The sequence below is a fragment of the Hyperoodon ampullatus genome, assembly GCF_949752795.1.
Source record: "Hyperoodon ampullatus genome assembly, chromosome: 18".
In the NCBI taxonomy this organism is placed as follows: Eukaryota; Metazoa; Chordata; class Mammalia; order Artiodactyla; family Ziphiidae; genus Hyperoodon; species Hyperoodon ampullatus.
Window position 1 is genome coordinate 55,560,537 of NC_136931.1, and position 21,184 is coordinate 55,581,720.

Below are 21,184 nucleotides of genomic sequence, written 5' to 3' on the forward strand. Positions count from 1 at the left end.
CTGGTTATCTATTTTATATATAGTAGTGTGTATATGTTAATCCCAAACTCCTAATTTAACCCTCCCCCCACTTTCCCCTTCAGTAACTGTACATTTGTTTTTCTATATCTGTGGGTCTATTCCTGCTTTGTAAATAGGTTCATTTGTATCATTTTTTTTAGATTCCACATATAAGTGATATCATATGATATTTGCCTTTCTCTGTCTGGCTTACTTCGCTTAGTATGAAAATCTAACCCTTTATTACTATTAAGGGAAGATTAGCTTCATTAAAATTTTTTCTTTAAACTTGTAATTTTTAAATCATTTCAGACTTACAGAAAAGATGCAAAGAATAGTACAGAGTTCCCATATATCCTTCACCCAGTTTTCACCAACATCAACTTACATAACCATAGTACAATTATTTGTCAGGAAATTAACAAGGGTATAATACCATTAACCAGTGGTACAGACCTCATTTGAATCTCAACAATTTTCCACTAATGTTCTTTTTCCGGTTTAGAATCTAACCCAGGATCCCACATTGCATTTAGCTGTCTCCTTAATTTCCTCTAGGAATTATTTTTAACGTCCCTCTTTTCCATACACTCTAATTCCACTTCTATAGTAACCAAGTGAGACCTACTTTCACAATAGATCCTGAATGTTACCACTCCTTTCCACCTCACTGTTACTGTAACGGGGCAGGACCCCATGGGGTCTTCCCAGAAGAGACCCCCCCTCTCCATGTCCTCTGCCTGCCTTATGTCTGTAAAAAACTTTAGCCAAAGAATAAATTTCATCAGAAAAATGAAAAAAAATGCAGAGGCAAAGAAAAGCAGTCAAACAGGACAAAATAATAATTCTTTAGTCATTAAACAAAGTTAAGGACATTTAGTTCTTCCTCAAGGGCTCTTGATAATATTCTGAGTCATCTCCTTTGACGTGTTTTGCAGATACCAAAACCCCCACCAGGTGGAAGAAGTTAACTACATGATAACCAGACTGTAGCCATGCAGTGAAGAGTAGCCCCGGGCTTCCCTGGTGGCGCAGTGGTTGAGAGTCTGCCTGCCGATGCAGGGGATGCGGGTTCGTGCCCCAGTCCAGGAAGATCTCACATGCCGCAGAGCGGCTGGGCCCGTGAGCCATGGCCGCTGAGCCTGCGCGTCCAGAGCCTGTGCTCTGCAACGGGAGAGGCCACAACAGTGAGAGGCCCATGTACCGCAAAAAAAAAAAAAAAAAAAAAAAGTAGCCCCCACTCTCCACAATTAAAGAAAGCCCGTACACAGCAATGAAGAACCAAAGCAGACAAAAATTAATTAATTAATTAAAAAAAATAAAAGCTCTTGTGGGACTACCCTTGTGGTCCAGTGGTTAAGGCTCTGCTCTTCCACTGCAGGGGGCATGGGTTTGATCCCTGGTCGGGAAACTAAGATCCTGCATGCCATGTGGTGCAGCTAAAATAAATAAAATAAAATAAAATAATAAAATAAAATCTCTTGTGCCCTGATAGGCAGTGGTGAGTTGGTTCCTTGGGACATGAGTCCACCTTCTCCCCAGGTTTTTGGCCTCCTGAATAAAGCAACCTTTCCTTTCCTACCAACACTTGTCCCTGGAGTATTGACTTCCCAGCAGCGAGTAGCTGAACCTGAGTTTGGTAACACTACCATCTTAGTCCAAGCCACCATCTCTTCCCTGGGAATTGTAGCCTCCTAAGCATCTGCCTGTTCCCCTTCAGCCTCTTCCCTTCAATTTTTCTGTCCACAGCCATTGACGTGATTTTTAAGAATGCAAATTATGTTCTGTCCGTCTCCTGATCAAAACCCTTTAGTGACTTCCTATTTCTTTTCAGAAAAAATCTGCCCTCTCCCCCATGTAACACTTTATTCAGGCAAAGATCAGCAATGGCTGCTACAACCATGAGGTGAGAGATGAGGTGGTCAGGGAACAGTGGCAAAGTCTCTCTGCTTAGATTACCAAGGGGAAAATGTACTTTTACAAGGAGAGATCTATGAGTTAGCCCCTTGATCAGGTGGTCAAACTCAGCATTATAATAGTGGGGCTATCTGACATTATTGCGCCTCCAGAGGTGATGCAATATGATCACCAGGGAAACATTCTTGCCAAAAATGCTCAACGTTAGTCTATTCAAACCTCAGACTCAATTTCCATTTTATAGGCAAAACAGAGGTTGTGGAACACACTAAACACCATGAGGAAACAATCAGACAAATCCAGAATGTGGGACATTCTACGGGAAACTGGTCTGAACTCTGGAGAAAAACCAAGAACATATGGGGGAAAAAAGTGTGTGTGTCTGTATTCTATATTAAAAGAGAATAAAGAGACATGACAACCAAATACAATGCATGAAACTCGATGGGCTCCTGGTTCAGATTAAAACAAAATACTAGTGGGTCAATTGGGAAAATCTGAATAGGGACTGGATAAACTTTCTAAGAGGTGAAACTGGTTCTGTGGTTATGTAGAAGAATGCCTTTTTCTTAGGAGATGCATGGTGAAATATTTAGAGGTGCAGTGCCGCAGCAATTTACTTTCCAGTGGTATAGGAAAAACAAAACAAAACATTATTAAGGCAGGTTTAGCTGTATTTTCTTTAGACTTTTTATTTTGAAATAATTTTAGAATTATGGAAAACGTCAAAAAAATAGTTCAGAGAGTTCCCATATACATACATAAAGCAAATATGTCAAAATATTTTAAACATATTAGTCATTTAAATGTTGTAATAATTTCTGTATTATTAAACAGCCAATTGCATCTATCAAAAAAACTTAAAATATTTACTTCTTACAGGTCTACAGGGCCTTAAATAACATGGCCACCAGTTCTCTGCTCTCTTGGCCAACCACCTGGGATTCCTGCTATCCATCCTAAATCAGGGCCTTTGCACTTGCTGTTAATCCCGCCCCAATCTCCTTTCCATCGGGCCTTTGTTCAAATGTCACCTCTTCAGAAGAGCCTTCCATTGTCATCCTTTCTAAAATAGCTCCTCTTTCACTGCCCAACACCCTACTCTCTCCTATTTTTCTTTATTGTGCTGGCCACTATACGAAATTAAATTTATTTTTTTTAATGCCTTTATTGTCTCCCTCAGTACAATGCAAGCTCCAAAAAGGAAAAGACTTTGCTTTAGTCACGTGCTATATCCCAGAGTCCAAACAATGCCGAGCACACATTGGTCACTCGATTAATAGTTACTGATTTAATAGGTTAGGCAATCACACCGTTCACAGAGGGATTCTTTGCCGAGCGGCGGAAGGGTAAAACTCACTACATGACGAGACACGCATGCGCACAAGATCCGGGAAGTGTGCTGGGGGAAAGGGGTGGAGCAAAGTGAGGAGTCCCGCGGACAGAGGCGGTCGGATCCCAGAGCGCGAGGTGGAAGTAGACGGCTTGGGGCGAAGCGCGCCTGCGCACTGTGACCTCCAGCTTGCCGCGGCAGAGGCGTTTAAGGTGCCGGAAGGCGGGGGTACTGGTCTTGCGCGTGCGCAGTGCCCGCGGCGGCCCTAGGCTCCCCGTGTGTGAGTTGTGATGGACTCACGCAGCGCGTGCGCAGTGCGAACGGCGGAGGGATTTGAGGCTGGTTCCACCCCTTGCCCTGTTGCGAGCCGAAGCCGCGCGGGCTCGTGAGCAGCGGCCTGGTGCGCGCGGTAAGCGAGCGACAGAGACTGAGGGGTGCGGACGCCGCCAGAGTCGAAGCCAGAGCAGGAGTATCTGCTGCTGAGGGGCCGCCGCGAGCCCCCGGACCGTCGCTAGGCCGAGGAGGGCGCCGCGCGGCGGGTGAGTGTGACTTAGTGGCCTTACCGGCTGTGGGGCCGCTACCCACAAGCCCCTGCGGTGTGCCCCAGTCCCTTCCCCGCGGCTGGGTCCCCTTCCCGCGCCACTGCCATAGCACCTTTTTGCACCCCTTATCCAGAGTTCTCTGGTCACTTAGGCCCTCTTCCCATAGTCCCCCTCCTCTTCAGCGGTCAGTTACCCACAGGCCCTTGCGATGTGTTGCCTTTTTTTCCTTGCCTCCACCGACCCTTACCCATAATTCATTTCGCCTGTGGGGCCCAGATCTATTACCCACAACTCCCTGGCTTGAGGTTTGCTACTTTTGATCCCCTTCCTTGATCGGAGACTTCCTGCGACCCTCGCCCCATAACCTGTTATCCAAGGTATGGGACCACCAACCGCCACTGCCTTGGACCTTCTTTCTCAGGATCCTTGATGCCCTGCAAGCCCCCAGGGACCCTCAGCCCCGCAGTTTCTTGCTCAGGACTCTGAGACTTCACTACTCAGAAACGCTTTTTCAGTCTTTGTTTCCCTTATCGGCTTCGCCCCACCTTCACACAGCCCTCCCTCCAAAACCTGCTTTCTCGTTCAGATTTATTCCTTTCTCTTGTGGCTAAGGAGCACTCTGTGCCCCTACAGAACTTGTTCTGATGCTGAGATTTTGCCCCTATTTCCCTCTTCTCTTGGAAGTCGAGGGATTATAGGGGCCTCATCTCTCCCAGCCCACCCTCATATAATGTGGTCCTGCTTCTGCTCTCAGACTTGGCAAGATGACCCAGTTCCTGCCACCCAACCTTCTGGCTCTCTTTGCTCCCCGTGACCCCATCCCGTACCTGCCACCCCTGGAGAAACTGCCACATGAAAAACACCACAATCAACCTTACTGTGGCATTGCGCCATACATCCGAGAGTTTGAGGTGAGTTCACTGAGCAGACTTGGACTGGGTTGGGTTCTGGGGGCCGTGGGGCTGGATTGGGGAGTCCAGTCTCTGGCCAGTTTTCCAGCTGTGTGATTTAGGCAGGTGACTTTTATGCTCAGTTTCCCTGTCTTGATGGGGGTTGACAATGCATCCCTTGTTGGTTTTTGTGGAAGTTCCGTAACTACCAGTTGAGGATTCCGGCTCTCGAGTTAGGTAGACCTTGGCACACCATTTATTAGCTGTGTGACCTTGGGCAAGTGGTGCATCCTCTTGGTGCTTTGATCGCTTCATCTATAGCAAGGGGATATTAGTATCTTCACTGTAATATCGACGGAGAATTAACTGGAAATTTTATGTCACGGGGCTTGATACTAAGCAGTCAGCAAATGTCAGTATTTATCATTATATTTACCATTTTTGTCACAGGGTGATGTTTGTAAAGGGTTAGCACCAGGTGATGGGCTGCTTAAGACTGTGGGCTTGCGAATTTCAGGATAAACATGAATAAACGACTTGGGCTCTTGGGCTTCAGTTTTTTCATTTGTGAAATTGGGATAACAACTTCCACCTCTTAAGGTGTATCAGAGAACACCTGAGAAATGCTGCCAGAAGTCAAAAGAAGAAAGTTCTGGCATCGAGTGGGAAAGGGGACATGGAGGAAGTTGCAGAGCAGAAGTTAGTAGCGAGGTGACAGAAGATCGGCTCTTTAGTGGGATTTGCCGCCCTCATTGAACTGGTACTTGGAAAATGTTCGCCAGTTACACTAAGTTAATGGCTACAGGTCAGTGGCAGACATGGGTTATATGCCAGTTACTATTTGATGAGCGCTTGCTGAGGCCTTCAGGAGCTGCTCTGGCCATCGGAGGGTGTTCAGTTGTTTACCTCTGAGCACGGCGTTGTCAGCTCCTTTTGCTTCAGGCCTGGTCCCGATTCCTGTTTATGATTGAGGACAAATACGCTGCAGGTTGATGTTCTTGATAAATACAAGAGAGTTTCTTTCATTTTTCTAGTATTTTTATTTTTTTTATTATTTTTTTTTTTTTGCGGTACGCGGGCCTCTCACTGTTGTGGCCTCTCCCGTTGCGGAGCACAGGCTCCGGACGCGCAGCCTTCGGACGCGCAGGCTCAGCGGCCATGGCTCACGGGCCCAGCCGCTCCGCGGCATGTGGGATCCTCCCGGACCGGGGCACGAACCCGTGTCCCCTGCATTGGCAGGCGGACTCTCAACCACTGCGCCACCAGGGAAGCCCTCTAGTATTTTTAGAGAAAGACTACAAAGTAAAAAATCAAAATTTTTAAATTAAGTTCAGTGGGCATAAAGCTCCTCTGTCAGATTGCTGTAGAAGTTTCTGAATACCAATTCCTGGCTTCTCTACTCCTTGTCACACACCAGTAACATTTCACAGATCGCATTGGTCCATGGACTGTGCTTTGTTCTGCGCCCTGGAACTGTCCATGTTTGTTTGTGCACGCGTGTGTGTAAACACGCAGGGGAGCGTGGCCAAGATATTTATTATTTCCTGGCTAGGTGTCTCTTGCTGTTTTCCCCTGTTCCTCCCACCCTGTCACCTCTCTTGTTCCCAGGACCCTCGAGATGCCCCTCCTCCAACTCGAGCAGAAACTCGGGAGGAGCGCATGGAGAGGAAGGTATGTAGTGTCTGTCTTCTGGCCCCACATCCTTTTTTGCCTCTTTCTTCAGGATGTTCCCTGACATCAGGGCACTTCTGTCTGTATTCAGTTGTCTACCTTTCTCCTGACAGAGACGGGAAAAGATTGAGCGGCGACAGCAGGAAGTCGAGACAGAGCTAAAAATGTGTAAGTCTCTCCTTCCTCCTTTCACCTCTCGTTCGAGCACTCCTGTGCTTCTCTCCGCCAGTCCACCCCAGGACTTTAATTCGGGAAAGCGGGTTGTCAGTTCACTCTTTTAACCCCACCATTTGCCATGCATTGTATTTGGTTTAGGCATTTAAGCAGGGGAGTGTGGAGTAAGGGTGGGCAGGAAAGGAGCCTGGCACCTTGGGCTGCCTCGTGTCGGGGCCTGCACTTGGAGGGGCTCCCACAGCCCAGCCAGGTCTCACAGGGCAAGTCAGTGAGGTCCCGGCTAGTGAGGCAGTTCTGGCTCCACCTCAGCTCCCTGATCATTGGACTGCGGATGTTTCCTTCCTTCCAGGTACAGGAGGAATTGGAGTTTGGGATAGGGACCTTGTAGCCATTGACCAGACTTCACAGGAGGGTCACATAGCCATCTCCAGTGGCCCTTTCTTGTTATGGCGAGGGCTTTGTAGTTAGGACTTGGGTTTTCCTCCTATACGTGTGCGTGTATGGTGAATCACTTCACTCAGAACCTTATTCCCTGGTGTGGCCCATTCCTCAGGGAGCTTATGCAAATGCTTCACAACTGAATACCTGGGCATCTAAATGAGAGCTATCTGAGCCCTGACTCTCACTGCCTTCCTGTCTTTTCTTGGACGCCTCAAAGGCATCTCAAACTCAGTGTCCAGACCATAATCAGGATTTCCTCTCCCCAACAACCTGGTCTTGGGATGTTTCCTTTGCTGGAACATGGTCATCCAGCTTTGCAAATCATGACCTCAGTCATGACCACCCAGTTTGCTTTTAACGACTTTTTCTTGCTATTTCCCCAGCTTGTCACCAAAACCTATCCCTGTCACAAATCTGAGCCCTCTTTCTGTGTCCACCACCCAGGGCCCCTCTAGCCTGGACACGCAGTCTAATGTCTAACGGGGTTTACCTGCATCTGTGTCCCCACCAGGTTCTGGAGGGCTTTTTTTGGTTTTTTTTTAATCTGTGCTGCACGGCCTGTGGGATATTAGTTCCCTGACCAGGGATCGAATTCACACCCTCTGCATTGGAAGTTCAAAGTCTTAACCACTGGACCGCCAGGGAAGTTCCCTCTGTGGGGCTTTTTAAAATAGAACTCCGATTGTACCTTTCTTTGCTAACACCCTTTTGGCGGGGGAGGGCACACCACGCGGCCTGCAGAATCCTAGTTCCCTAACCAGGGATTGAACCCCAGCCCTCGGCAATGAAAGCGCAGAGTCCTAACCGCTGGACCGCCAGGGAATTCCCACACACAGGCTCCTCTTGCTTTCAGCAAAAAGCCTGGAGTCCCTTCCCCGCCCACTGGGGTGCGTTCTGCCCATGCGCCCCTCCTGCTCCAGCCGGCACGGGCCTCTTCTCGTGCCTCTTCCTTCCCAGATGCTCTCCTGTCACTGGGTCTTTGCCTGGGCTCTTCCCTCGGTCTCACGTGATATTTGGTTTATATGGAGCTGCTCTTCGTATCTCTGTCAGCGTCACTCCTCAAGGAAGCCTTTCGTGACTTTCTTGCTCTGGTCCGAGTCCCCGTGTACACTGAAAGCCCTGAGTCCTGCTGCAGGTTGGTCACTTCAGTCTGCAGGAAGGATTCACTGGTGAATATCTATCTTACATTGGTTCATAGTTGCTCCAGGAAGGCAGGGTTTGGATGGAATTTGCTCACCATTGTGGCCCCGGCTCCTGTAGGACCTGGCTCACAGAACTGTTGGCAGCAGGTAACTTGGGGAACCTTTCAGCTCTGCTGCTGGGGCACAGACCTTGTAGTCTGACCCACATGAGTTGTTTGTTATTGGAGTATAATTGCTTTACAATGTTGTATTAGTTTCTGTTGTAGAACAAAGTGAATCAATTATAAGTATACATATATCCCCATATCCTCTCCCTCTTGAGCCTCCCTCCCATCCTCCCTGTCCCACCCCTCTAAGTGGTCACAGAGCATCGAACTGATCTCCCTGCGCTGTGCAGCAGCTTCCCACTAGCCATCCATTTTACACGTGGTGGTGTACATATGTCAGTGCTACTCTCTCGCTTTGTCCCAGCTGCCCCTTCCCCGCGCCACCGGCCCGTGTCCTCAAGTCCGTTCTCTACGTCTGCATCTTTATTCCTGCCCTGCCGCTAGGTTCATCAGTACCGTTTTTTTTTTTTAGATTCCGTATATGTGCGTTAACATACACTGTTTGTTTTTCTCTTTCTGACTTACTTCACTTTGTGTGACAGGCTCTAGGTCCATCCACCTCATTACAAACAACTCAGTTTTGTTCCTTGTTATGGCTGAGTAATATTCCATTGTATATATGTGCCACGTCTTCTTTATCCATTCATCTCTGACCCACATGAGTTTTAACCCCACCTCTGCCACTTACAGCTGTGTGGCCTTGGATAAGTCACTTCTCCTGTTGGAAATTGTTTTTCATACTTTAAAACTGGGATCCTGGCATGTTAAACAATACTGAGGATGCAGTCAAGTCAAATTTAGAATGTGGGAAATTGTATAGGACAAACGTGATCCAGTTTCCTTAACAAATGTTAAAAGGGTGGCAGGGGGCAGGGAGTGAACCAAATGGATTAAACAGTCAAAAGGCACCTCAGCCAAATGGTAAGTGTGGAGCTTGTTTGGATCCTGATTTAAATGAGCCAACTGTAAAAATCCAGTTTTGAAACCGTCAAGGACATTTGAACACTGGGTCTTAGTGAAGTTCAGGAATTAATGTTAACTTTTTAAGTCGTAATAGCAGTACCGTTGTTATTTTTTTTTTTTTTTTTTTTTTTTTTTTTTAGTCTTTATTAGCAACTACAGTGGTATATCCGGGGTTTGACTTAAAATCCTGGTGGGGTTAGAGATGTAACAAGTGTAGCCATGTGGTGATAGTGGAAGCTGGTTCAGAGGGGTTCGTTACACTGTTCTCTATTTCCTTAAGTGTTTGAACTTCCCCGTGAAAGAAAAGGAAAAGGAAAGGATGGGTCAAGTATAGTAGGGTTTCCCTGCCCCTGAGAGCCTCCATCCCCAAGTACAGAAACTTGCTGTGTCTTGTCACAGTTAACAGCTACCATTCAAGGGGACCTTGCTCCTTGCTGAACACCTGACGTATTGAATATGTCATGATTTTGACTTAGAGCTTCCAAGTTCAGCAGGGGTTATTACTCCCGCTTTTAAGACAGAAGATTGCTGTTTGTGGAGGCCGGGTATGTTAGCGAAAGCAGGAGTTCTGAGATACTTCCTTCACCGTCTAAAAGCCTAATGAGTTTTCTCAGCTCCACAATCTAGTCCTTTGAGCCCCTGCTCTGGGCTGCTACCTACATAATCCCTTTAACCAAGGATTTCCCGAGGGCAGAGTTGCCAGCGGGGTGGAGTGGAGTGAGGGTGTGTGCATGTTGACTGGTGAACCGCTCACCAACTTCATTTCATTGTCACCCTCCTTTAGCTCAGATACGTGGGTACTGTTGGCTCAGCTGCACTAGATTTTACCTTTGGTCACACTCCTGGGCCTCTTGGTTAAGCAGAAACTATAGAGACTCGTGTGGTGCGCCCGGGGTGGTTTCCCCTTTTGTCTGCCGGGCTCCTCCGGGCTGCCCATCAGGGAGCTCAGCGCTCTGCGGTCTGGCCTCCGTCCACGCGCCCAGGCAGTGGTGGGATCCCACTGCACTGCTCCTGCTCTACGTGTTAGAACACCTGCTGCCTGGTGTTGTGAGGTTTATTTCCTGTTCAATACAGTTTCAGGTCAAATGTTATCTCAGTGAGGCCTTTCCTGACCTTCCCATTAAAATTCTTCTCCCCATCTCTCTGCTATTACCGGATAGAACTAGATGGTTGCCTTATTTACCTTGTTTACCTTCAGCCTCCCTCCAGTAACAGATGAGCTCCAAGAAGGCAGGCATCTTTTTTGTCTTTGTTGAATCCCCAGCACCTATGGGAGTTTCAGGCACAAAGTGCTTAATAGATATCTGTTGGGTGAATGGATGCAGATTGAGACATTTGGGCACAGAAAACTACAACCCAAAGGGATGAGGTTTGGTGAGGAAGTGAGGGACAGGCACAAAGATGGACTTGTTTGCAAAGGCTGCCATCAGTTTCCAGGTAGTCATTCCTTTAGATTTGGGTTCAGTCTTCTGTTTTCCAAGAAATTCCCGAAAGTCGTCCTGAACTTAGTTTATGTCTGCAGCCAACCTCTCTCATGGGAAACAGATCTGTGACCTTTAATTCTCTGGCTTCTCTGAGAAGCTAACGTGCGGGGGTTCAGCCTGGGGCCTGGGCTGTGAGGTCAGGCTGGGATGGAAAGCTGAGCTTGGCCTCTCTGCTGTCTGACACTTCTCCTCTTCCATGCCTCAGGAGTTGGTTGTATTTCCGTTTGCAAAATGATGGTAAATAAGTCTCAGCCTCCAGCAGTGTCTGAGCCGAATTACGTGTTCAGTAAATTATTAACGTTATTCCTTTTCTCACATTCTCATAGAATATGGCAAGTTCTTCAGAAAGTAGCACTGTATTGTAGAAGAACCGCCTCCACTGGCAATGGGCAGGGTGCCTTTGGGGCCCTGGCAGGAGTCAAGAGCCATTGTGTGTGCTGGGGCCGCCATACTTGGTGAAAAAGACTTCTTTCTTCCCAGGCCTGACCCATCAGAATCACCTCTGGCGTTGGTTTTGTAATAAGAGTCTGGTTTCTGTCTGTGGAGATGATTATTCCTCAGTGGTCTGGCGGTAGTAAGGCTGGGAGTAAGAATCTGACCCGCCTCTTCGTGAGCTCCAGCGCCAGCCGTGGGTTGCTCCCTGAGGCCGAAGGGCATAGGGCAGAAAGCAGGGCTTGGCCTCTGCTGGGCTTCCACTCCCAGTCTTAGGCTTGCTTGGTCTCAGGTTTCCCATGGGGCTGCAGTTGCAGGCCCTGCCTGTGGGCGGCACTGTGGCCCTGCAGGTGAGAGAGGAAGCGCAGTGCCCGGAGGGATCAGGCTGCTTCTCCAGAGCTGCCTCTTTGGGCTGGTTACGCCTGGGAGGGACCTGGGCCTCAGGATACATTCGTCTGAGATGGCACTTAGGCTGGCCCCCGTCCTGTCAGCTTGAAGTCAGTCTTACCCCCTCCCTTCGTCAGCCTAAATCAACCACTTAGATGAAGGCTGCCGTGCTTTGGGGAAACCAGGGCTCAGAGGGGCACGCCCAAGGTGGCCAGGCGACTAAGAGTTCTGGGTCTCTGCCCGTCGGTCTGTTTCTGTCTTGCTCTACGATACTGTTGGCACCTTCTACTTAGAAATTCTTTTTTTCCTGCACAGGGGACCCGCACAATGATCCCAATGCTCAGGGTGATGCCTTCAAGACTCTCTTTGTGGCTAGAGTGGTGAGTCCCCAGCTCCCAATCCCTGGAGCCCCAGAGGAGTCTGGAACCCTGGACTGCTGAGAGCTTGGGTGTGGGCAGTAGACTAGGTCCCGGGGATGTTCTGAGAGCTTCTCCCACTTAATTTCATTTCTGTCTCCTTGTAGAACTATGACACGACAGAATCCAAGCTCCGGAGAGAGTTTGAGGTGTACGGACCCATCAAAAGAGTGAGTGGACCGGGGCGCGGGGAGTTTGAGTTGGACGTGTGTGGAGGGAGGGAGGAGGCTGCCTCCCAGCCCTGAGGAGGCATTGCCTCACTTCTGGCTTCGGAGTCCATGGCCTGGGTTTCTATCCTGACTGCACTTCCATGCGGTAGGCTTGGGACAGCAGAAGGACAGCAAAGAGGTAGTGACTACTTGCTGCTGATTTAGAGCACAGGTCGGCTAACTACAAAGTTGGTTTTTGTAAGTAAAGTTTTGTTGGTATCCAGCCAGGCCCATTTGTTTACTGTTGTTTGCGGCTGCTATTGCCGTAAGGCAGAGTCGGTCGGGCGGTTGCGAAAGAGACCGTTTGGCCCTCAGAGCTGGAAATACCTGCTCTCTTCTCTATACCTTTGCAGAAAATGTATGTTGATTCTTGTTTTAGAACAAGGCTTCATGTTTAACTGACGTTTCTTCATTTAATTTAAAAGTCACTTAAATGCTCTGGGCTGTAGCAAGGGCTTGAGGTCATCGTGCACATAAACTGCGAAGCCCAGGGCCATTAGAGCAGCAGTCACTCTGGGTCCTTGAAGGGACGGAGAGAGGGTCTGAGGTGTCTGTCGCTGGCATCACCCAGCCCAGGGCCTGGCATACGGGCTGTGTGATTGACAGGGTGGGATTTCCCTGTGTCAGAGCTGACCTCTGCCCCCCAGATACATATGGTCTACAGTAAGCGGTCAGGAAAGCCTCGAGGCTATGCCTTCATCGAGTACGAACACGAGCGAGACATGCATTGTGAGTACCTCCCGCCTGTGCCCTGCCCTCTGACCCTCTCTCTTCTCTGCTGCCCCAGCCCCTTCCCGTCGTCTGTCCCTGCCCCCCTCCCTGCCACACCTGACATTAGCAATGTCTCTCTCCTCCTCCCTCTGTTTCTGATATATCTTTTTTTTTTTTATATACGTGTTTTTTTAAAAACAAAAACCAAAATCCCCCACAACGTGTGTGTGTGTGTGAACCCGGGGAGGTAAGTGTCACACGTTGAACCTCAGGGGCAAGGAGGGAGCCGGGCGGCGGCTGGGGCTAGCGGGAGGTGGGGGGAGGGTCGGAGTTTCGGGGAGCCTCTCCCCGTTCCCCCCCGGAGTTGGGGGCGGCCAGGTTAGAACGAGGACTGGCCTTTGAACCTGCCCTCTCTTCCCCCAGCTGAGCTGGGGCTGGGCCACCCGACCCTCCGCCTCCCCACCCCGGCCCCCGCCGTGCTCCTCAGCGGGCAGTGGGCCGGTTGGCGTGTTCAGCGCCTGCCCCCACATCTCTAGAGCCCCCTTTGAGGCCGCGGCGGCGTCCACGTGGGCAGGGATGGGTGGGTGGGGGCGGGCAGGGCTGCGGCGTGTCCAGGGGCCGCCGTATTAATTGACTGTTCTTATTGTCACTGCAGCCACCACGCAGCTGGCTTGCAGCTGATGCTTACGCTCCCCTTACAACACCTCAGTGTATGGTTGGTATAAGGGTTTGTATCATGGGTAAGATCATTCAGCACCGCACACCAGCCCAGCTTAGCCAGGCAGCTCAGGAGCAGCGAGGCATCCCTCCTCCCATCCCCAGTCGCCCCCTTAGCCTCCCCGCACCCAGAACCCTCTCCTCGTTTGGGTGCCCTTGGTCCCATCTGCCCCTCATCCATCTGCTCTCCAGTAATCCTGCTGATCCCAGGAGGGGAGAGATGAACCCCGACAGGAAAGGCAGCCGGCCTCTCCAGTGGGGCTCGACCCAGCCCCCTGACTTACCTGGCTTCATGACGTCAGTGGCAAGGTGGCGGGAATACTGAAGACGGGATGCACGGGGACCAGGGCTCCGTGTGGAGCCCTGCAGCCCTCCGCTCCCTGCCCCGCGCCTTCGCGGGGCCGTCACTGAGGTGGCCTTGGAGACTCGCTTCGCTCGCTGGATTCGGGGTACTCTGCCCCCGTCCTGTCGGCCTTATCACGGTTGAGGCCTCCCGGGAGGCCGTGGAGCCTAGCGGCCCAGCCGCTCTCCAGAGTGCATGGGATTGGGGGCTGGGGTGCGGGAGGGTTTGAGTGACAGGCCGTAAGCAGCAGAAGGTGGTGTAGATTTTCCTGAAGACCCTTCCACTGTCTAGAGACCTAAGAGAGGGAGAGAGAGTGAAGCCTAGAAACACACACGTCACATGTTTTCTCTGCTGTTATTCCCGGGTTGGGCCTATTCTGGGGTTTGGGACACAACCAGAGCAGGGTTCCTTTGCTTGACGGTGTTCCCAGTCCTTCACTTCCTTCCCCTACCACCCTCCTCTGGGTTCAGGGGCCAAGCGGCCCCTCCCCCTCGGATCAGGGGCAGCACTCCATCTCCTGGACCCCCAAGGCTGTCCCCTTGGGTGCCAGCCTTTGGGCTGAAGCAGGTGGTGGGAGGGAGTGTGGAGTTCGAGGTGGAGAAGTCATTCCACGTGCTGAGAGGGGGTGGGCGTGTGCCTAGTTCAGCATGGACTTTACTGGGGAAAGGTGAAGGGGGACAGGTTTGCTAAGGCCTCCCTAGCCTTTCTTTTTAAATCAAACAAGATAGTCCCACGACTTTCCAGCTCCCAGACTTGATGTTAACCCTTGTCTCCCCCTCTTTCAAGGCCTCCGTGAGGTTTCTTTGGGGTCCACCACTTCCTCTGCCTGTCTCCAGGTGGTGCAGGAGATGTGGTTCCTCTCCCCCTCCATGGCTCCCTAGAATCCCTTCCCTGTAGCTTTAGCTGACCCTGTGGTGGTGGGTGTGGGGTCTGTGCGCGTACTCAGGTAAGCTTGGGGGCTCCAGGTAAGCGGTCCCGTGTCCCCCCCCCGGGAAGCCCGCCTCCTCGCCAGGCCCCCAGGAGTTGCCGAGCCCCCCCCATCCCGCTCGGTTTGGACACCCGCAAGGCCGGCATCGGTAAATGGCACCTTTTTCTCTTCCTCTGGTTGTTATTTGGGGGGGAGAGGGCTGGGGCGGGGCCGGGTATTGTGGCTGGTTGAGGACAACCCCCTAGGCCAGGGCTGGGGGTGGGAAATAGGGACTTTTTTGGCCTTCCCGACAGCCCCACGTGAGACAGGCCGGGGACCAGGCCTGTCCTTGGCTGTGCCCTGCCCGAGAGCGGGATGTGCCTCTCCCCGCGTGTCCCCCTCTACTGCTCACCCTTCCCGAGAGGCTCAGGCTGGGCTTGGCCTCCCAGCGTTTGTTGAGCTGGGGGTGTGGAGTGAGATGGGACGAGGCTGGGGTTGGGTGGCAGTCATCTCAGGTAAGGCAGGAATTTTCAGTAGCACCGCACATGCCCCGTGCCTCCCTCCACTTGTCCTCTCCCCCGCCTGCTGTAGGGGCCCCTCCAGGCCCCCGGGAGCACCATAACCCGCCCTTGTGCTCCCTGCCAGCTCCTAAAGATTTCTCCCACCCCCTTCTGGTTCATTTTCTGTTCTGATGTCTGTTCCCCCCACGCTCACCCTCCCCCCCCAAAAAAAAATCACAGAAAAAGGAAACCGGTGTGAACTGGGGTGCAGAGCGGCCCAGCCGGGCCTCCTCCCCCAGCATGATGTTTTAGGGTGCATGCCTGGGGTTGTGGAGGAACCCTCCCCCACAGCAGAGTCCAGCCTTGAGTTAACCTCCAGTTTCTTTGCAGCGACTTTGGCCACCTTGGCGGGAGGGGGCTGCTCTGTCGAGTGGGAGTAGGAATGGCCTGGGAGCCCAGGGGGGTGGTTAGGGTCAGGATGGTGCCTGGGAGTGGTCTCACCCCCCAATAGTGATTGGGGGTTGGTAAGGAAGCAGGTGCCGAGACGGAGCAGGCCCCTCCTGGTTGGGAGAGCGTTGGTCTGGCTGGCAGTTGCCTGGCTGTCTGGTGGGCGTGTGTGTCTATGTGTGCGCGTGTGTGAGTGTGTGGATGGGGACACGGCCGGGGGGTGGGGATGCCACAGAGCTGGGCCTTAGCCTGACTAGAGGACCCTCTGGGGACTCCTCCCCTCCCCCTCCCCGCATCTGTTGCAGCCGCTTACAAGCACGCAGACGGCAAGAAGATTGACGGCAGGAGGGTCCTCGTGGACGTGGAGAGGGGCCGCACCGTGAAGGGCTGGAGGCCCCGGCGGCTAGGTGAGCGCATCCTGCCCGGGCCAGGCTCGGCGTCCTGCTGGCTGCTTTCTCCGCTCTCTCTTCTGCACCCTCTGCTGCTTTCTGTCTTCTCTTCCTCTCCCAGCTGCTCACATGCTCTCTCCCTCTCTAGCTCAGCCTTTCTCGTCACCATCTTTCTCCTGGTCTGGTTTCTTACTCTGGGTTACTAGTTAGGAGCTAGAGTACTGTCGTTGAGAAGCCAGTCTGGGATCAGATTCCAGCCTACGGACTTCCTGGCTGGGGGATTTTCCCTTCCTCCTGCCTCATTTTCCTCATCCTGGAAAGTGGGAGTAACGGCAGGAGTTAGTGAGCTCAGCATCTCAGATAGCGGCGTACGGTCGGGCTTGTGAGAGTCACTCTCTCATCCACTTACACTTTGCTCCTGCTCATTCGTTCATTCATTCATTGATTCAGCAAACGCCAGTTTGATCACCAGCTGTGTACCAGGCTTCTAGTCAAGAGCAAGACATACATAGTCTCTGCCCTCGGAGCCTCCTGCATTCAGTCCCCCCCACTCTCTGTCTCTAATTTGTCAGTCGCCATCTCAGTCAAGGTCAGTTTGGTAGCAAGCACCAGAAGTACATTTGAGCTTCCTAAAGCATAAAGGGGCCTTGTTGATACAGAACCCCAGTGTCTTGGAGCCCAGAGACAGGCGATGCTTTTGGGCCTCAAGAGGACCTGGAAGCTGAACCTGAACGGTCAAGAGCCACCTTTGGCATTTCTGCAGCTTGCTCCTGCCTTGTTTGCTGTTCGTGTGGACTGTTCTCTTCTGTGTGTCTCCGCACTGGCCCAGTGTGGCATTCCACAGCCCAGTCCTGGATGAGTCTCTCTACGTTTCGGGGCGGGTGGATCTAAGTGGCTCAGCATTGGACCTGGATCTGGGGCTGGGGTCCTGCCATCCAAACATGGCTATTGAGGACCAGCTCCTATGAGGGTGAGTGACACAGTTGTCAGAGAAAATGACCTTCCCTGTGCAGACACCCCAGGTGGTTCCAGTACCCTCTACTCTTATTCCTGCCTCCCAGCCCGCTGTTGTGATGCTTGACTTGCCTTTGCTGAGTAGACCACACACTCAGTCTGCTGAGTCTCTGAACTTATCAGATGGGTTCTTATCTGTCTGGTTTCTCTGGGTTGGAGTGAGTCCTTCAGAGTCTGCTGTTTCTGACTTTCTGATGGTGATAGCTGGTGCATCTTGACCCAGTGCATTGCTACGTGCAAAACAATACGTTTAACCCAAACAGAAGTTTTATGAAACTAATTATCTTTTCTATAGGCAGTGTATACTAGTATTTTACATTCTGTTGCTTTATTATTATTTTTTTTAATATATTGGTTGCAACCAATCACATTTAATGATGTGATCCATTGCTGGGTTGTGACCTGAAAATTGAAAACACTAGTCTCTTCTGCCCCATACCTGTGATATTCCAGAAGCCCGGTCGGTTGCTTGTCCCTATTTGAATGTCTTTGATATCCAGGCCGCCTCTTTTCCTTTTTCACCCTCGTTGCTGAAAGTCATTCCTTATCTGGAATCCCAGCCCACCTCGCCGAAGCTTCCTTCCAGGCAGTGTGGGGCAGAAGCGTGCGTGAGAGGGCAGCTTCCTGGGTCTCAGCTCTGCCCTTCCTTGCAGAGTCACCCCGGGCAGGTGGCTTTATCCGAGATTGTTTCCCCATCTGAAGAAGGAGACCGTGCACTGCTCCTTACAGCTGTTCAGTCATTCTGACTGCTCGCTGCACATACGATTTTATATCCTGGATGCTGTACCACGTACAGTTACAGCGAGCAGAGCCAGACATCGTCCAGGCTTTGATGGTGCGTTACAGGCTGGTGGGAGAGGCAGCTGTTAACTCACACATGTACATGTAAAATCGGAAACTCCACCTGAAGTTCTGAGAAGGAAATGTATGTGAGTCGCGGAGAACGGCTTCATCTGGTAGGTCAGGGCAGGCTTACTGAGGAAGCGTTGTTCGGGTTAATGTGTGAAGGGTAAGTAGCAGTTAACTAGACAAGGGACATGAGATTCCAGGGAAAGGGGTGAATGATCCCAGTAACTGGGGCAGGAAGGAAATGGAGACCATGAGGAGACTGGAGAACGCCTAGGACGTGGAGAGCCAGGGCGCCTTGCTCTAAAGACAGGAGGGAGCCAGCCATCTGACGGCCGTTGCTCTAGGCTGTGGGGAGCCATTGGTGGCTTTGGAGCGGATCACGTTTTCAGTTAGACCGTCGCTGTGCTTCGTGTGGGGGTGAGGATGACGAAGAGAGGATTTGCCAGGAGGCTGTGCGCGTCTGTAGTGGTGAAGATGATGAGCTTTGCAGTCAGTTACCGGCGCTCCCAGCTCGCGCCGTGGAAGGAGGTCCTCTGGTCTGTGTAGAGCGTGCGCGTCGTGGTAGAGAAGTGCGGCGGCAGGTCCTCACGGCACCTGGCCCCGTGGGCGCCGACAGAGGTGCTCGGTGGCCTTCGCCGCGCCCTTTGCTGCCCCTCGCTCGCCCTGCTGTGGGCCCCGCCCGACTGACCCGCTGCGGTCTGCCCCCCGCCCCCAGGAGGTGGCCTAGGCGGAACCCGCAGAGGTGGCGCCGACGTCAACATCCGGCACTCCGGCCGGGACGACACCTCCCGCTACGATGAGAGGTGAGATTGGGCAGCCGGTGTCCTGGGACGGGGCGGTCAGCGGGGGAACCCTGCCGCAACCCTCTGCCCACCTCATCCAGGCCCGGCCCCTCCCCGCTTCCCCACAGGGACCGGGACCGGGACCGCGAGCGGGAGCGCAGGGAGCGGAGCCGCGAGCGAGACAAGGAGCGAGAACGACGACGCTCCCGCTCTCGGGACCGGCGGCGGCGCTCGCGGAGTCGCGACAAGGAGGAGCGGCGGCGCTCCAGGGAGCGGAGCAAGGACAAGGACCGGGACCGGAAGCGGCGCAGCAGCCGGAGCCGTGAGCGGGCGCGGCGGGAGCGGGAACGCAAGGAGGAGCTGCGAAGCGGCGGAGGTGGCGGCGACATGGCGGAGCCCTCCGAGGCCGGCGACGCGCCTCCTGATGACGGGCCTCCCGGGGAGCTGGGTCCCGACGGCCCCGATGGCCCCGAGGAGAAGGGCCGGGATCGGGAGCGGGAGCGGCGTCGGAGCCACCGGAGCGAGCGGGAGCGGCGCCGGGACCGCGATCGCGAGCGCGATCGGGAGCACAAGCGGGGGGAGCGGGGTGGGGAGCGGGGCAGGGAGGAGGCCCGAGGTGGGGCGGGCGGTGGTGGCCAGGACAACGGGCTGGAGGGCCTGGGCGGCGACGGCCGAGACATGTACATGGAGTCCGAGGGAGGCGACGGGTACCTTGCTCCAGAGAACGGGTATTTGATGGAGGCTGCGCCAGAGTGAAGAGGGCCTCCCACCGGTTGCTTGGACGTGTTCCTACCCTCCCTGTTGCTGTCGTCCTCTCCCCAAACCTTCTTGGTCACCACTTAAGTTTGCCAGCCAAGGGTAGGAGTCTCCTTATTCTGGTCTCTTGGATTTAAAAATAAAATTAATTTCTTGTTGATAATGGGCATTTGGTTTTTTCACTGCTCTTACTTTCTTCCCCAGAAGAGGGTCACCTTCTGCCTTTTGATAGCCCTACTTCGGTTGGTTTTGACTTGAGCTTTATGACCTAAGGCTGGGGCTAGCCCCACCCAGTACACCAGAGCTGTTTCAGATGGGATAAGGAAGCCCTCCCTAAGGGTCCTTGATCCCTTTGTATCTTTCTTTCCTTTTTTACGTCTCTCCCACACATTCCTTGTGCCGCTGTTCATACCCCTATCTTGGTGCGGGGATGGGGCTTAGGCATTAGAATACTCAGTGGAAGCTACAGCTTTGTGTGAAAGGGAAGCGGTTAGTCTGAGTTGGAGAGCAGGAAGAAGGGTGAGGAAATGAAACATGAGAGCAACATATAAAAGACAAAACATTCTGTAATACCATATACAGAAATAAACTCAAAATGGACTCAAGACCTAAAGGTAAGACCGGATACTATAAAACTCCTAGAGGAAAACATAGAACACACTTTGCCATAAATCGCATTGAAGTTTTTTTTGGTTCTGACTCTTAGAGTAATAGAAACAAAAGCAAAAAGAAACAGTTGGAACCTTATGAAAAGCTTTTACACAGCAAAGGAAAGAAACAAAATGAAAAGACAACCTATGGAATGGGAGAAAATATTTGCAAATGATGTGACCGACAAGGGATTGATTTCCAAAATATACAAACAGCTCAATATAAAAAATACAAACAACCCAGTCAAAAATGGGCAGTAGATCAAAATAGACATTTCTCCAAAGAAGACAGAGATGGCCAACAGGCACATGAAAAGATGCTCAACATCACATTGCTAATTTAGAGAAATGCAAATCAACCACAATGAGAGATCACCTCACACCAGTCAGAATGGCCATCACCAAAAGTCTACAGATAAATGCTGGAGAGGATGTGGAGCAAGGGGAAGCCTCCCACACTGTTGGTGGGAATGTAGATTGGTGAAGCCACTATGGAGAACAGTATGGAGGTTCCTTAAAAAACTAAAAATAGAGTCACCACATGATCCAGCAATCCCTGGGCATATATCTGGAGAAAACTAACTTGAAAAGACACATGTACCCCCAATGTTCATAGCAGGACTATTTACAATAGCTGAGGGAATTCCTTGGCGGTCCAGTGGTTGGGACTCTGCGCTTCCACTGCAGGGAGCATGGGTTTGATCCCTGGTTGGGGAGATCCTGCTTGCTGCGTGTCAGGGAGCTAAGATCACACAAGCCTTGGGGCCAAAAAAACCAATTAAGACTTTAAAAATGGTCCATGTCAAAAAAAAAGAAAAGATGTCTATATATTCCATGAAATATTATTACTCAGCCATAAAAAAGGAATGAAATAATGCCCTTTGCAGCAACACGGATGGACCTAGAGATTATACTAAGTGAAGTAAACCAGAAAGAGGAAGATAGATAACATTATGATAACGCTTATATGTGGGATTTAAAAAAATGATACAAATGAACTTATGTACAAAA

At 51.6% G+C, this 21,184-nt stretch overlaps 1 protein-coding gene across 2 annotated transcripts; it reads left to right on the top strand.

The window, feature by feature from the left end:
* The first annotated feature begins 3,648 nt into the window (after positions 1-3,648).
* SNRNP70 (small nuclear ribonucleoprotein U1 subunit 70) lies at positions 3,649-19,686 on the top strand. 2 transcript variants are annotated; one of them, XM_079724003.1, is made up of 10 exons: positions 3,649-3,789; positions 4,547-4,703; positions 6,291-6,353; positions 6,467-6,521; positions 11,799-11,863; positions 12,007-12,069; positions 12,756-12,837; positions 16,039-16,140; positions 18,701-18,788; positions 18,869-19,686. In XM_079724003.1, exons 2-10 carry the CDS (start codon positions 4,557-4,559, stop codon positions 19,521-19,523), a joined length of 1,320 nt encoding a protein of 439 aa, XP_079580129.1. In that variant the 5' UTR covers positions 3,649-3,789; positions 4,547-4,556; the 3' UTR covers positions 19,524-19,686. The 2 variants fall into 2 exon arrangements, with proteins under 2 accessions (XP_079580129.1, XP_079580130.1); XM_079724004.1 differs by having other exon boundaries at positions 18,896-19,686.
* Positions 19,687-21,184: the final 1,498 nt, after the last annotated feature.

Bases quoted from the DNA above. Each gene is read 5' to 3' on its own strand.
- SNRNP70 (XM_079724003.1), top strand. From the start codon at position 4,557: ATGACCCAGTTCCTGCCACCCAACCTTCTGGCTCTCTTTGCTCCCCGT. The intron at 6,522-11,798 runs GTAAGTCTCTCC...TTTCCTGCACAG, and splicing joins CGAGACAGAGCTAAAAATGT to GGGACCCGCACAATGATCCC. The intron at 12,070-12,755 runs GTGAGTGGACCG...TCTGCCCCCCAG, and splicing joins TGTACGGACCCATCAAAAGA to ATACATATGGTCTACAGTAA.